A 16,244-nucleotide genomic window follows, 5' to 3' on the forward strand; every position below is an offset into this window, starting at 1 on the left:
AACTGAGCCACCCATGCACCCCGGGGTTTTTTTGTTTTGTTTTGTTTTGTTTCCTTTCAAAAATTCAATTCCATTGGGGTATCTGTTCAATGTAAGAATAAAAAAATTTTTAAACAAGTTGAGTGGTGTGAACAGAGCTCCGTATAGTCTCCGTTATTTGTTTTACTCTTTAGCTAGTACCTGACTCTTCAAAATGTGTTAAAATGCCCAACAGATGTTTGCTAAAATAATGTATTATCTTTATCTTTTTAGAGCTTTAATCGATATAGGACAAACCAAGGCCTTCGTGCTCTCCTCCCAAGACCGGATGGAAGGAGTTACATGAGACCAAGACGAGGAAAATGAGCAAAAGTGAATTGCACAAGACATTCCTGTGTAGTTACAGGAGGCTTAGTTTGGCTTTTCTCAAAATTTTCCTACAGAAAAACACCAAATTGCTGGCGATAGTGATCCAGTGAGATCCGAGACCTGGGGCAACTTTCAGGGTACCGCCCTCCCTGCTCCCAGCTTCTCGGTGCTTTCCCCCCACGACCTGTGGAGTGCCGCACAGGCACAGCCGGCTTTTCGTTCCGCGGCCCGGCCTGCGCGTCCTCAAGCGCAGGCTGCCCCCGCGTCGGCCTGCTGCCTCGTCCGGCAGGAGCCCGAAGAAAGCTCGAGGGCAGCCTCGATCCCGCCGACAGGACATTTTAACCCGAGTACAGGATGCGCCTGCGCCCCGCCGGCAAGCTCGGCCGCCAAAGACACGCCGGACCCTAGGAGCCCGACGGTCCCGGAACCCGGCGCCCGGGCCGTGGACGCAGCGGAGCATAATAGCTGTTGTACCGCCCCGCCGCGAGGCCCGGAGGAGAAGCGGAAGTTGAGGGTGCTGACGCAGCTGGGGGAACCTTGCCTGGATGGCACCATCCTGCCAGCGACTCCGCCCCCGCTGGAGGGGCTCCGCTCCGGAATTCAAGATGGAGTCGCTGAGCCGAGCTGGGCAGGAGATGAGCCTTGCGGCCCTGAAGCAGCACGACCCCTACATCACCAGCATCGCAGACCTCACGGGCCAGGTCGCTCTGTACACCTTCTGCCCCAAGGCCAACCAGTGGGTGAGTGCGGCCAGGCCGCTGAGGTCGCCCGCCCGGCCACCGCCTCTTAAAGGGACCGCGCGGACTGTCCTGGGTTGGGGAAGATTCCGGAGGCCAGGGCGGCAGAGGAGAGGCCAGGGACTGGAGAAGAGACAGGCCGGTCCCTGAAAGGTGTCAGGGGCTTCGAGGATTGGAAGAGAGGAGCGAGAGAAGTAGGCCCAAGACGTCCCGAGGGAAAAGCCGATAGAGGGGAAGATTGCAGGAGGATCAGTCCCATGGGGTCGGGTCCGGGGACATGGGCGATCTGCCTTCTTTGCATATGTGTTGGAGGATGAGAACGGTGGGGTCAGAAAGATACCTGAAAGATTGCGTTTGAAGCTGTGAGGGTTATTAGGTAAAGTACATATACATAATCTATAAACACCCGTGCTCTCCCCTAACAAGCACGTAAATAAGAGCCCCCTTCATAGAGGTCATTTGGATTTAAAGCTTGAAATCCAATTAGTTTCAATTCTTGGAAGGGAGGTGGTGGGGATAAATCCGGCTTTTATCTAACTGCACTCTGTTTCCAGAGTTTTGGAAAAGATTTCAAGGCACTTAGGAAAAGGGCTTCCATGTTAATTGGATTCCCTTGAAACCTTTGGAAAAGAGACCCTGTAAATGTGTTTCGTTCCAGCTGTGCTGCTGGTGATGTCACCTCTGAATGCTCCCTTCAGACTAAGTACTTTTTGGCTTTTTTTGCACGGGAGGGGGTCTGAAAAGTTACATTCAATCTGTTCTCTGACTTGTGAACCCCTGTTTAAAAGTAATATAATTTCCAGTTTTCTAGTAATTGACCCTCAGTAATTTGCTCATTCAGCTTTAGGCTTTACATTTGTCAAATAATCTGTAAATGTTTGTTGGATTGAGTTCATAAATGACTAATGTTCACATTTCAGTAAGAAATGAAATGCTTATACTAACAAAGCTCTGAAATATTGTAATATATTCTTTAAGGTATAAAACAGAAACATTGGTTATATTTAATCAAGAATTTTGTAAGAATGATTTGACATTTATAAACACTTAATTCAGATGAAGAAAGTGTTCAGAATCCTCTTGCTTTACTTTATCTTCTTTCCTTTACCTCCTGGAAGAGAAGGAGATACGGAAAGTCAAAAAGAACAAAATTATAGAATTTTTTTTTTTTTAGTGTAGCTGTTTTAGACATTGCCTTAGTTTGAATTGTTCTGAATCATTTTACTTTATTTGGTCTGCATATAAATTTGTGAGCTGTGAATTGCAGACAAATGGTGAAGACTTGGGGGCAGGAACTTATGACTAACAAGCTTTTATTTCTAGTTTTTCACGGATTTTCAGTGTTGTGGAATTTTAATTGTGGAGTCCTGCTTTACATATGAAATGCAAGCCATAATCTGAATTGAAAAATAAGCCGCCGTTATTCATTCATTTGGATAATGGCACATAGAACATAAGCAAAACTTTTTCTTTGTTATTTTACAATGAGTTGTAACTTCTCACAAACTATTTTGCTTCAATGAACCAAAGATAAAATTAAAACTATCATCAATGTTTTGGGGCACCTGTTAAGCGTCCAGTGGTTTCAGTTCAGGTCATGATCTCGTGGTCTATGAGTTTGAGCCCCGAGTCAGGCTCTGTGCTGACAGCTCAGAGCCTGGAGCCTGCTTCCGATTCTGTGTCTCCCTCTCTCTCTGCTTCTCCCCCATTTGCTTGCTCTCTCTCTCTCAAAAATAAATAAACATTAAAATTTTTTTTTAATTTTAAAAAGAAAAATGTTGCAGATAATAGACATGTTGCTGTATTGAACATTGTGTATACATTAGTATGCATTAATAGCATAGAAAGGATAAGAAAGAAACTGGTAACAGTAGTTTGTGGAGTAAAAGAGTTACTTGACCTGTTCCCAAGTGAGTAATTTTAAAATAAATAAGCTCATTTTAAACATGAATTATTTCTTCTCCATTAGGACCATTTGGGGTTGAAGTATGGGGGAAAAAAACTAATTGACTCATTGTCTATTATAGGAGAAGACTGATATAGAAGGGACCTTATTTGTATATCGAAGGTAAGCTTTTTAAAAAAATGATACATGTCTATTTTTAATCTAATGGTGAATAGTGTCCTATAAAGTTCAGCGTTGTTGTACGTTTGTCTTTGGAACCTTCCTGCTTGTCCCTATTCATCCATTTGTAGCTGTGAGATTCTAACCAAGTTATGTCCCTTCTTTGAGCCTTCCTATGATTCAGAGCTAGTAATGTGTAATTTTAGCTTGAGAGTCATTTAGAAAGCCTGGATTACTCAGTTGCACACTTTATATTTTCAACTTTTCTGAGAGGTCATTATGTAAAATAGGATTGGTTTACAAACTACAGCTTTTGTTTTATTAGGCAACTTTTGTGTCCTAACTGTAACTGACAGGAAAGGATAGTCATGAGTCCTTATTTTTCTGGATCTCCCTTAGGTCTTGCTCTGACTGGGGCAGGTTCCTTCCCATGGTTTCTAAAGCAGAGGGATTCAGCAGGAATTATTACTGACATCTGGTCCTCCCCACCTTTTTGTATTAGGAGTTATCTTTTAAGGATTGCCTTTCTCCATTGATGGTAATTAACAAGAATTTGTCAAATATTCTCTAAATTCTGGTGTATGGCTTTGAGATCTTGTCCAAATACACTGCTTTTTTTTTCCTTTGTATGTAAATGCTTTGATATTACATATTAACTATAGCAGCTCTTTAGTCTTTGCCACTTTGTTTCCTGCCCTTCATCTTTCTCCTTTAAAAAAAAAAAAAAAGGCCTTTATCCTTCACCTACTTCATTATTCTTTATTACCTATGTAAATCTCTAGAAACTCATTGTAGTTAGAGCCTCGGTATCTATGATATTTGGAAAGTACTTTCCTGGCCTTACTGTTACATAATAGTACAGATCCACTGTTTGTAGAAAATATGAAGTTTAGTATAATAAATGATTTGGTTTAATAATATTCATAGAGGCTTACACAGTGTTGATCCTAACAAAAGGAAACCAATCAAACTATTTGGGAAATGTGAGAATATTTTATGTGCCTTGGATTAAGGTCTGCCACAGTGTCAGAATATCACTTTGCAGAGACCTTAGTCTAGAAGAAGCCTGGATTTGGAGTCAGAAAACCTAAAGCTGAATTCTAGTCACATTATTTGTGTGACTTTGGACAAAAGCCTTAATCATTCTGAGTTTATTTCCTAATCTATAGAGTAGTATTCTAAAATCTCTCCCATGTACACAGAGAAATGAATGAGAAACTGAAATGTTGTATACATATGAGGAGTGTCTAAAGGGTCATAAACTGACTCACCCTGATAGGAGAACCAAGGACATTTGCTATTATAGGATTCGAGGCATTTTCTGTCTAACTCAGGAGAACTGTGGAAAGACCTGTTTGGTGTAAGAAACAATCATGATTGTTATGGTTGACAGTCTATACTAAAACCAAGTCTGTACCGTATTTAAAATAAGTGATATTTTTGTTGAGCGAATGTTTATTAAACATCTACTGGCTATCTATCTTGGGATACAACTGCAAAAAAACAAGACAAGAACCCTATTTGTGTGGAGTTTACATTCTAGTGGAGAAAGACAGTAAATATAAAAAATAATAAGTGGTATGGGAAAAAAGAGGTGGGCTGGAGGTATTGAACTTGAGAGCAGGCTGGGAACCTGAGAAAGAGTAGTTCTTAGGTAAGTGTCACTGAGAAAGTGGTATTTGAGGGGAAGCTTGCAGGGGGTGAGATAACTAGATTCGGGACGAGTGTTCCAGGCAAGGGTCTTTAGGTAGAAGTGCTCTCCTGTAGGGAAAGTGAAGAGCTCGGTGTGGCTGGAGCAAGAGAACAAGGGAAGAGGCAGAGGAGAGGAAGGCAAGGAGGACACATACCAGCCAAGGCCCTGGTGGCCTTAGCAAGGCCATCGGCCTTCAGTCTGAGGGACTAAGCCCTTGGAAACTTCTGAGAAGAGGAGGGATATGATCTGTCTTAAATTTTTTTTTACAATTTTAAGTGCTAGCAATATTGTGTAATGCAATAATGTAGTTATTCTTTGAAATGGAAATAAAGAAGTAGATAACATTTCTGTGAATTAAACAGTGACTACAGGGTTGTTTGGTTTTTGTTGTTGTTGTTGTTGTTTTTTTTTGTCAAATCTAAGGTCAGCCTCACCTTACCATGGTTTTACCATTGTGAATCGACTGAATATGCACAATCTGGTTGAACCAGTGAATAAAGATTTGGAATTTCAGCTCCATGAACCATTTCTTCTGTATAGAAATGCAAGCTGTAAGTATATCTGTCTTATTATGGTTCATATGTTTACAATTAAAATTGAGTGACTTTAGTTTCTATCACACTATTTTTGGATTTGCAAGTTAATAATAAAAAACATAATCTATGCTCTTATGGTTATAAATGAGTCTCTTAGTAAGATCAAGCCTTTTAAATTGAGCTTCTAAAATTGAAACAGTATACACTTTTGTATACAGTAACATTTATATTGTTTTAAATAAACTATTCCATATAATAGCATTACATTATATTCCTATTGTTTGTTTTATGAAAGTAAGTTTCACCCTTTGTTTTGGTTGTGACATTCAATTATTGGCTGTCCATGCCCCTGAACAACAGAAATGGAACTTAGTTTGAGAGATACAGGATGGGGACTGATACTGATATTTCTATCCCTAAAGCAAGTACTGTCTTTTGCCCTGGGAGTGTTATTTTTCAGTCTGTTTATTGAGTGTCTGCTGGGTCCAAATTCTGGACCACTAGCTGTTGTACTCACTGTTAATGATACAGTAACCTACGTACGGCCGGAAGGCAGTTAAGTCAGCTGTGACTCAGATGCAAGTGGCAGCTACTCAGTTGTAGAGCAACTTCTAGAGACCTTTCAGGCATTTTACAGACTCCTCAGAATGGTTGCATACAGTCCACAAAGCTCTTTCAAGAAGTAAGATACTAAAAAGTAACCTCAATTCCTGTATTTCAGTATGGGTGTTGAAGATATGAGTGTTTGAGGGCAGAAGAAAGGCAGTGTGTTTGGCACTGAGTGTAGGTAGATCAGACCTGGTTGTGGTAGCAGAGCGACTGTCACTATCATCCAAGGAGATTGCCAGAGAGATGTTACTTCTCACTTAAAAAGGACAAGTTACTCTTTGGATTTCACTTGACTGGGCGGTAACTAGTATTGAAGGAATGTCTTCAGTGTAAAATAGAAGTAGCTCTGGAAATTAGGCAGCTTTTAATTCCCTGAGTGAGAAAGGATGTTGTTTCAGAGACAGAAGCCCCAAACTCTTCTCCACAGCTCACTTTATGTATCTGAGTGAAATAGAGTCTCTTGATTTTGCAGTGAACTATTTGTCCAGAAAGTTCCTCTCTGAGATTTAATTTCTGGGGACATACTGGAACTAATGTTAACAGCAGAATTACTTCAGATGGCAGCTTTCTTTGTGCTGAACTTTCTATTAAAGGGAAGATTCTACAGCGAAACACAGATCCAGTTTTTTGGTTTTTTTTTTAAGGGAAATTGGCTTAATTCTGCTCCTTACTACCTGGAAACTTAATCTAGCTATTGCTTCTAACAAAAGTTTGAAAGTAGTCTGGAAAATTATCAGAGACCCATGGATTTCATAACTATTTAGCATAAGCCTAATGTGAATCATAGTATTTCTTTCACAAGCAAAGGTTCCTGTGGAGTTGAAAGTGCAGCATAGCACAAATAGAATTAAATCACGATTAACCAGAATTTCACTAATCAGAGCCTCGGTTATCTGGAAAGGTAGATCAGACTTTTTTTGTGCACATCTAGCAGATACCTGGAGTACAACCTGACGTCACCATAAAAATGTGCTGTAACTTTAACCCCACTATAGTATCCTAGATTAATTTGTTGTGATGGTAAGAATTTAAATCGTCAGGAGTGTTTATTACGTTAATTAGAATATTCTCAAGCAGAAAGGTACACTAATGCATTTTATTCTAGAAAGATTTTCAACAAGAAGTTGAAACAAAGGTTTCCTTAGTTGAACAGAAAACTCACTTAACCAAAGTTGTCCAATCCCCCAGTTAGTTGAGGCACTGAATTATTTTCTAAGGGCTGTATGGTTTCTGGTATTGCTAATTAGAAATGCAAGAGCACATCAGCTTGTTTTCAGACTAGAGAAAGGCCTGAAAAGGTCAAGTACAACTCTGTGGGTGTATTAGAAACAGTCTACAAGAGGAGCTCGGGGAAGGTATTTAAAGGAACAGCTGTATCAGGGAGAAGTGACAAGGCAGGGTGAAGTGATTCTGGGAGTGTGATGGCCTCTCTGGGGTCTATGTTTTGTCTACCTAGTCTCAAATGTGGAAAACAGTCTTGTCAAGGCTGCAAGCTATTGAGTTGTTAAGGGATTTGTTCTTTAAACAAAAAGTTAATTAGTGTCTGATTGTGTATACAGGTAATTATACCTGATTCTGTGCCTGCTCTTCTGGCATTGTCTTGTGGGAAATATCACTAAAACACTGACCCGTTTCACTCGTTATACCTTCAGATCCAGCTTCTTTCACTCATGTCAGTTTTTGGAGTTACTAGAAAACTGAGCTCTCATTTTTCCCAGTTCTAAATAAATTGTTTTGTTTTGTTTTATTTTTTAGTTTTGATTTATACAACACCCCACCCCCACCCCCACAAGGAAAAGGTAAAATCTTGCAGAGAAAATGCCTACACTAGCCAAGGGTTTAGGTTGGTGATTCTGTTGAATATTCTGGAAGTAGTATATTCTATACTCATCAAAGGGCCTTTTGGCAGTCATGAGACCCCTATGAGGCTGTGGCGAGGGTTGGGAAGACTGCACATTCTGTAATTGATTAAGCAAAGGTGTAGTTCCTAACACCTTATTTCTGACTTATAGTGAGGAGACAAGAGTCCCAGAGAAGTTAAGAAACTTGCTCAAGAGTCACAAGTTTGTAAGTGACATAGGCAGAATTCAGATCATCAAAGCCCGTGTTCTTTCTGGATGGCTGCAACAATAAAATTACTTAACTTCATCAATCCACGTTCTAGAGCAAGGCTGTCAACTAGAACTCTAATAATGGGAATAATGGAAATGCTCTGTATCCCTATCCCATAGAGCAGCCACCAGCTACCTGTGACTACTGTTGAGCATTCAAAGTGTGGCTGGTGCTACCAAGACATTTTCTTTTCCTTTTTAGTTTATTTAATTTAACCAATTTGCATGTAAGTAATCATATGTGGCTAGCGGCTACCATAATGGACAGAAGAGATGTAAAGCATGCTCCAAACACACCCTTTTGTTGTGCCATGTCTGAATTTGGATTAGATTTTTATGCCTCTCATTTAGTCATTCTTTTTTAAAATTTATAAGTGATTCCTAGATACAAAGGCTGCAGAAGATATCCCTGAGGGTGGCTTTGCCATGGTAACACTCTTTTGGCATGAAATTTAATTTTCGGAAAAGAATTCTATTCTAGGCTTTGCCATTTTCGGGCTGTAACCTTGAATAAATCATGTAAACCACTGATCTGACCTGCTTATCTTAAAAGAGCATCATATACATGAAGGTATTTTGTCAGGCACTTATAAATATAAAATATTATAGACTGTGTCTCCATCTCGGACCCAAGCCAAGTGATCTTTTTAAAAAGTGGAAGAGTTGTAAGGGATTTTAATATTATCCAGGTTCTCTTATAACCCAGGCCCGTAGTGTCCTTCTTCACATCCCTTCTAACTGGCACCAGGACAAGCTGGAGACTCTGTTTGTCTTTACAGATATTATTTTCGGATGTTATAGGGGCCATTACCAGACAGCCTGAGGTATGATAAGTTGAAAATCTATACATGTTAAAAATGAGAAATATTAGAACGTACAAATTTTTTAAAGCTCTCAACAGAAGCAGTTCTGGTCAGTGGGTCACAGTGTTCATTTTGATCAGTATACTGGAACGCAAAGCACCCTCCTGTCTAAAACTTGGGATTGAGGTAGGTGTTTTATTTGTGGACACCTCTTCCTAAAAAACACTAATGATAGTTTGTTTTTGTTTTTTTTTTAGTTTTTTTTAATGTTTATATATTTTTGAGAAAGAGAATGACAGAGCGTGAGCAGGGGAGGGACAAAGAGAGAGAGACACAGAATCCAAAGCAGGCTCCAGGCTCTGAGCTGTCAGCACAGAGCCCGACGCGGGGCTCGAGCTCACAAAGTGTAAGATCATGACCTGAACCGAAGTCAGACGCTTAACCGACTGAGCCACCCAGATGCCCCCAAAACATTGATGATAGTTTTAATTTTATTTTTGATTGGTTGAAGAAACATAGTTTTTTTTGCTGTGTAAATATGCATTTCTACTGATCTGCTAATCTTCTCTTCTCATTTGTAAAGAGAATCCATGTTACCAACTGTATTGTAAAACCATTCTTTGGAGACTCTGAACTTCCAGGAGTTCCATGGCAGAGGCACATCAAAGTAAATCTCCTTCAACTCCTGTCCAGCAGTATCATGACAGAAAACCTTCCTCCTACAAACATTTAGAATTGCTGTATAAAATATTAAATGCATAGCTTAGGCAAAAAGAGAATAGGGGACATTTCAGTGGCCAGCATCAGAGTGAGAGCTGAGGGCTGAAGTGAGGAGCTTATAAACTGACACTGGCTGCCAGCTGTTAGAGCTTCTTATGTATGGAGCTCTCCTTCAGTAAGGACCCCATTACAGTGACACGGGGCCAGGAGACAAGGCCATGAACTCTCACAGGTGGAGAGGTGGAGCTGAGACACCTTTATATACATACAGCCAGGTCCCCTAATGCGCTACATATTAATGAATCAGAAAGATAGCCCACCAACCAAAGAGGAGGACAAGGCAAGTTTATCTATCTCAGTATGGGCGGTGGTTAGAGGGAAAATGTCTCCCCCTGAAAATTGTGGCCATGAGCCTTCTCTCATACAGGATTTGGGGTTCAGGTTATACCATTCATTTGGTATAATTTCTTACCCAGGCCAAAAACTAACATAACAATTGATCCTCAGCTGGTGAGTACCCTAGGACACCTGGTAAAAGCAAATGCAAAATTCTTCTAGAGGGACAACCAGATTGCCCAGGGAGCTCATTGATAAGCCTCCTGGTCTAAAATTACTAACAAGGAGTAATTATCTACAAGGAGATAATTCACAAGGAGTGTGCATTATCTACAGGGAGATAATTCACAATCAGTAAAAGGTAGAACACAACAAACAGGATTAGCCAAACCTTCCCAGGAACTTTAGTTAATGAAATGATCAGAGACGTTAATGGATGTAAATGTCACATGTGTAAAATAAAGTGACAGGTAGCTTTGAAAAATAACCAAGTCGAATTCCTAGAACTTAAAATTTTAATTATTGAAATAAACTCTGCCTGGACTCAGCAGTTAATTTGTAACAACAGAAAAGAGAATTGAAGAATAGAAAAGGACATCTGAGGGAATTCTCCAGAATTCATCCAAAAAATGAAAAGAAATGGAAAATGGGACCAAGAGCATAGGCTTGGAAAGTCTAGCATGTAACAGAGAAGAATTTCAGAATATAAAATAGGTTTAAGAGAGACAGTATCTGAAGAGATTACAACTAAGAATTTTCTAGAATCCTTGAAAGACATGAACCTCAGATTTAGGCAGTAAAATAAGGCACCAAGCATAGTAAGTAGAAATCACAAAAAGAAGCAACCAAAGGCTACTTGAGACTAATTACTTACAAAGAGCACCAGTTAGCATATTTAGTTGCAGCTCCTGAGTTCGGAAGACAAAGGAATAATGTTTTCAGAGTACTGAGGAAAAAACAACCCACACTTCAGTAGTTCAGGAGAACAAAATAAAGACATTTTTCAACAAAAACGGAACTTTTGCCTCCAGCAGCCCCTTTCTGAAGGTGCTTCTAAAGCAGTGCTGCCTGGTACAATAGCCACTAGCCGCACATGGCTGTTGAGCGCTTGAAATGCTCCTAGTGCAACTGAATTCTGAATTGTATTTAATTTGGTTCAGAAATAAAATTGAGTACAGAAGTAAGAAATGAAATTTACAAACTATAATGAGCAAAGAAAAGGAGGTGAGTCAAAGTAAGCATGGACTGTATAAAACAGTGAAATGACTGACGTGAGCAGAGGTGCTAAACAGGTGAAGCAGGATGGTGGGGAGGCTCAGTCGGTTAATCACCCGACTCTTAATTTTTGGCTCAGGTCATGATCTTGCAGTCATGAGATTAAGCCCACCTTGGGCTCTGCGCAGACAGCAGGAAGCCTACTTGGGATTCTCTCCTCTGTCTCATTCTGCCCCTCCCCTGCTTGCATGTTTTCTCTCTCAAAATAAATAAATATTTTTTAAAAAGGTGAAGCAAAAATACTAGACACTAATAGCTTAAGGTAAAAGCTCTTCAAACCTAAAGCATCCCACGACTCAAGTAAGAATAGATAAATTGATTAACCATAGACTTAAATCAAGCTGTTTGTGTTCAAATGATTCAGGGTAACCACTGCAAAACAAACAGGATGTCTTTTAAACCAGTGCAAACCAGGATGGGGAAAGAAGTGAATGAACATGGGAAATAGAGAGCCCAACATAAAATGACGTGAATAAATCAGTAACTAGAACAAAATGTTAAGTGAACTAAACTTGCCAGTTCAAAAAGATTGTAGGACAGGATGAAGATAACAGAATTTGTGAGTAAGGCTGTTTTCAAAAAACTTAAAACTCAAAACCTGGAAAGATTGAAAGTAAGGGGATGGAATGCAATCAGGCAACTGTTAACCGAACAGAGCTGCTGCAGCTGTGCTAATCATACCTGATAGATTTCAGGTGAAAAACATCAGGGGCTAAAGTTGCCACATAATGAGAAGAGGAATGAATTACCTAGAAGATAAAACTACCCCATATGGGATATCCCATATCCCATATGTATACCTAGTATATGCCAGAAACACATATCAAATGTTAAAAATCCATAATCATAGGGGGAGATTTTAACAGGCCACCTCAGTAATTGGCAGATAAAGCAGATGGTTGTGAGTTACTGAAACAGTACAGTTAAACTTGATCTACCGGGCATATAAAGAACCCTGCCTGCTTCCAGCAATTCGAGAATTTGCATTTTTTTCAAATACATATTAGAATTTTATAAAAATAACCATATGTAGGCCACCCAGCCCAAGAAGTTAAGAAAAAAGAGAAATCTGGGTTAAGTTGGAGGAAAATACAGATGAGTAGCAATTAACTGCAGAACAAAGAAATTTCACTAGAAGGATAGAACGAAATCAACAGCAAAAACTCTCCCCCATAACCTGATTGATCCAACAACAACAAAAAGAGTGGGGATGGGGACAGATCGGGCAATATTAGGAATAATCAATATATTTTTTACATATTGCAACTAAATGTAGGAAACACGTTTTTTTTAAAAACAAGAAATCACTATGAAAAACTTTCTGCTTATATGTTTAAGACTTAGATTGTATGGTTTCTTAGAAGAAGCATAGTATAACAAAACTTATTCAGGAATAAAGAGATCTGAATACACTCAGAAACAATAAAATGTTGCGTCAGTAGTTTAAAATCTTTCCCATCACATCTAAATAAAATGCTAAGAAGAATGTCGTATTCAGTAAGTGGTACGAGGACAGTTACTCTCCATTTAGAGACTGGCCTCTGAAAAAGCAGATATAGGATCTGTACATTTCTGATCTTCTCACAGGACACTTATCTCGACAGTCCACTCTTCTACAGTGAGGAGATCATGATTCTATTACCCATTATTCCTTCAGCAAGCATTTGGCAAGCCCCTGCTACACGCAACTTAGCTTACTACTCTGTTTCTTCTAGAAAACGCTTTCCCTAAGACCAGTGTCAGGAGTCCTTTGATTTCCACTTCCGTGGAAATTTAATTTTGGAATGCCCCAAGACTATTCTCTGTAAACAGGGTTCTGAGCAATTTTTTTTTAATCCAAAATTTGGTATTATATCAATCAACAAAAAAGTAAAAGTAAGCAAAATTGGTTTTTCTCTTTGTTACAGCAAGACAGTCTCCATCGTAACTTGGTTCATTGAAAACATTAAAGTAAAGGTTTGTGGTCCCAATAAGCTCTATAAAGTCAATTCTGGCATTCAGTGATTTCCTTTTGCAAAAACTATTTCGGTATTGTCTTTTACTCTGTTTTTAAACAAACAAGCTGATTATTTAACTCAGACATACACCTTAATACAGTGATACTTAATGAACATGTGTCATTTACCAAGCACTTTACCAAGCGCTATATATACCATTTCGATTAAAACTATAAGGTACTTTTAAAGAATTTTAGTTATTTTTTTAATCCTTAGGTTCTGTTGCATTTTCTTAGAAAAATTATAAGCAAGAAGTCATTAAATTGTGTTAGAACTCTACCTTTCTGAAAGGGTCAGGATTCTTAATGAAATATGTTACTATATCAATCCCAGTGCTATGACTATTACTCCTAAAACAGCTCTGTTAATTAATGGTAAAACTTAATGATTTAAAATCTGTGATTAGAAATATCAGCTATAAGTTTTAATGATTAGGCTAGTACTAGTGAAAATCTGATCCACCAGAGACTGTGGAGGAATTTACATGTTTAGGGTTTTTTCCTGGTCATTTTTAGCAGCAACACTGATCCATTAATTAGAAGAAATACACAGTCTAGATTTTGTCTTCTCAAACCTAACTTTATTCCTTCCTTAGATCAATGTATGATGGTGGTTTTAGCCAAAAAAAAAAAAAAAAAAAAAGGTTATTTTACTTTATGTGTATGTTAGACTTTGCATTTTTTTTTACTGAAAGATAAACAAGGACAGTTATTCACGTTTCCTGCATCCAACACCTCAGGGCATGGATCTCCCACTGAATGACACTTTTCATTTTTTTAAATGTTTTCTATAATCCAAAAGCACTTTTGGAAAAATGAGCAAAGTATGTTGCCCTGTAACCTGCGTAACAACAACAAATCACTGTAACAAGCAAGTGAAAATAAAAACGTTATTGCTATTGAATATTTTTAAGAACTTACCTCCAAAAGTCTGTGAGAAGTACCTCTTTGTTTCCGCTTCACTTACAACTTTTCCTTTATATCGGGCATCAGTCTCTTGATAGAGAGCATTTTTAATTAAAATTAGATCACTAGAAAAGGCAGGGAGATTCATTTCCATAGTGTTGAAAATACAGCTGCCAAATGGAAAGTTTTAGTAGAAGAAACACTGTAATGTGTACTTTTTTTTTTTTTTTTTTTTGTCTCTGCTTGCCCTTTCTCAGTTCAAGGGCAAGACTCAGAACAGTAGAGATGGTAGGTGGCTCCTGGCATTTGCACAGATCTTCAGACTCCAAGCACAGTGCAGGAAGTGTCCTTGCAAGAGAAGTTTACAATTTGTCAGGTCAAAAAATGTGACTTCTACCTCCAGACTGAAAGAGGAATTTATAAACAATTCTAAAAGCTCCACAGTCCATTCCCTGTGATCTTTGAATGCAGCACAGTGCTTCTCGAGCAGCCTGAAGAAAGGCAGGCGGTGTTCGCCATCTGCAGCAGCAGTGCTGTGGTTGGTGTGATTCCGTAATCAGTGGAGGAGAAAGGACCTGTGGCAAGTGCATTAATCTGGCCTTCTGGACAAAGATAAGGAAAGAGCCTTGCTGTTGCCACGTTAGTAGATTGAGGAGGTAGAAACACCATGAAAACATAGAGTGTAACTGAGACCCCAAGGCTGACTTGGTGACGCTGTCAGGTCAGACATTTCAAATGTCTCTGTTGCTCTCTCTGTTGCAGCCACTGTTTGGTGTTCTAATAGAGCCTGTAGTGTTCCAGTGGAGTCTCTAGTAGGGCCTCTGCCAAGTACCTTCTGGTTAACTTTGTAAGTCCGTGAACATTTCAGAATTTCCAAAGCAGATTCATTTAGTGTATCTCACTAAGTACTGGCTTTTTTCCCCCCTAAAGTAGAGTTGTCAGGTAAAATGCAATTTTATCTTTGTTTTTTATTGTGGTATTACCATAATTATAAATATTTTAAAAGTTAACCATGCATGCACCATTTATCTCTTTTAGATAATTAATAGTTTCTCTTCTGAGAACTCGCAAAGAAAAGCATCAATTACTTATAGCTAAGTGGCAGAAATGTGTTCTTTATATATATGTATACAGGTTTTCACCTCTTGTTTACAAAGTGAAGTTCATTGTGGAGGTAAAAATTGAAACAGGGGTGCCTGGGTGGCTCAGTCGGTTGGGCGTCTGACTTCAGGTTGGGTCGGGTCATTATCTCACAGCTCGTGAGTTCTAGCCCTGCGTTGGGCTCTCTGCTGACAGCTCATAGCCTGGAGCTTGCTTTGAATTCTGTGGCTCCCTCGCTCTCTGCCCCTCCCCCGGTTGTGCTGTCTGTCTGTCTCTCTCTCTCTCTCTCTCTCTCTCTCTCTTTCTCTTTCTTTCTCTCTCCCTCTCTCTCTCTTTCTTTCTCTCTCTCTCTCCCTCCCTCCATCTCTCTCTCTCTCTCTCTCTCTCTCTCTCTCTCAAAAGTTAAAAAAAAAAAAATTTTGAAGCAGAGTAACCACTAAAAGATTTGAAGCCACTCTGAAGTAGGCAGAATAAACCTCAAGACTGAGGTTCAGTCCCCTGGAGGGTCCAGGCAGATCTGAGCTACTTACAAAGTCACTACTTCCAGGGATGCTCGGCACTTTTTTTTTTTAAACAGAAAGGCATGGGATAAGCATTTGCTACCATTTAAAAATGACATTTTACACAGACACCTGGATTTCTACCTTTCCTTCTTATGACAAAGTGGCTGTATGGCCATACAGCACCTGCATCCCTGTAAGCACTGATAGTCAGGAACTCTGGGTAGGGCATGCCCCCCACAGCCTCACTGATCCCACCACAGCCTCACGGATCCCACCACACCCTGTGTCTCTTAGACTATCATGGGCATTTGCCTTACAACCCTGGTTTGGATGATCTGTTAGTAAATCGGCAGAGAAATACATATATAGCAGAGAAGTTAGGGAAAGGAGAGAAAAGAAGTTCCCTCTTTTCTCACCTACTATTTGAACTGTTTCCCAAAGCCCTAAATGTGGATTTTTGGGAGCACAGAAAACAGGAACTCAGCTCCTTGGAGGCCAGGGACCA

At 39.5% G+C, this 16,244-nt stretch overlaps 1 protein-coding gene across 2 annotated transcripts in view; it reads left to right on the plus strand.

Annotated features, from left to right (window-relative positions):
- Positions 1-848: 848 nt before the first annotated feature.
- The window catches only part of DCP1A (decapping mRNA 1A), a 58,051-nt gene continuing 42,655 nt past the window's right edge, over positions 849-16,244 (plus strand). Inside the window, exons 1-3 of one of the 2 annotated variants that reach the window (XM_015085271.3) lie at positions 849-1,088; positions 3,113-3,153; positions 5,267-5,394. In XM_015085271.3, the coding sequence (XP_014940757.2) occupies positions 894-1,088; positions 3,113-3,153; positions 5,267-5,394 (364 nt within the window). In that variant the 5' untranslated portion in view covers positions 849-893. The remainder of the gene's footprint in view (positions 1,089-3,112; positions 3,154-5,266; positions 5,395-16,244) is intronic. The other variant, XM_027038965.2, reaches the window with a different exon arrangement.

The sequence above is a fragment of the Acinonyx jubatus genome, chromosome A2 (genome assembly GCF_027475565.1).
Source record: "Acinonyx jubatus isolate Ajub_Pintada_27869175 chromosome A2, VMU_Ajub_asm_v1.0, whole genome shotgun sequence".
Lineage (NCBI taxonomy): Eukaryota > Metazoa > Chordata > Mammalia > Carnivora > Felidae > Acinonyx > Acinonyx jubatus.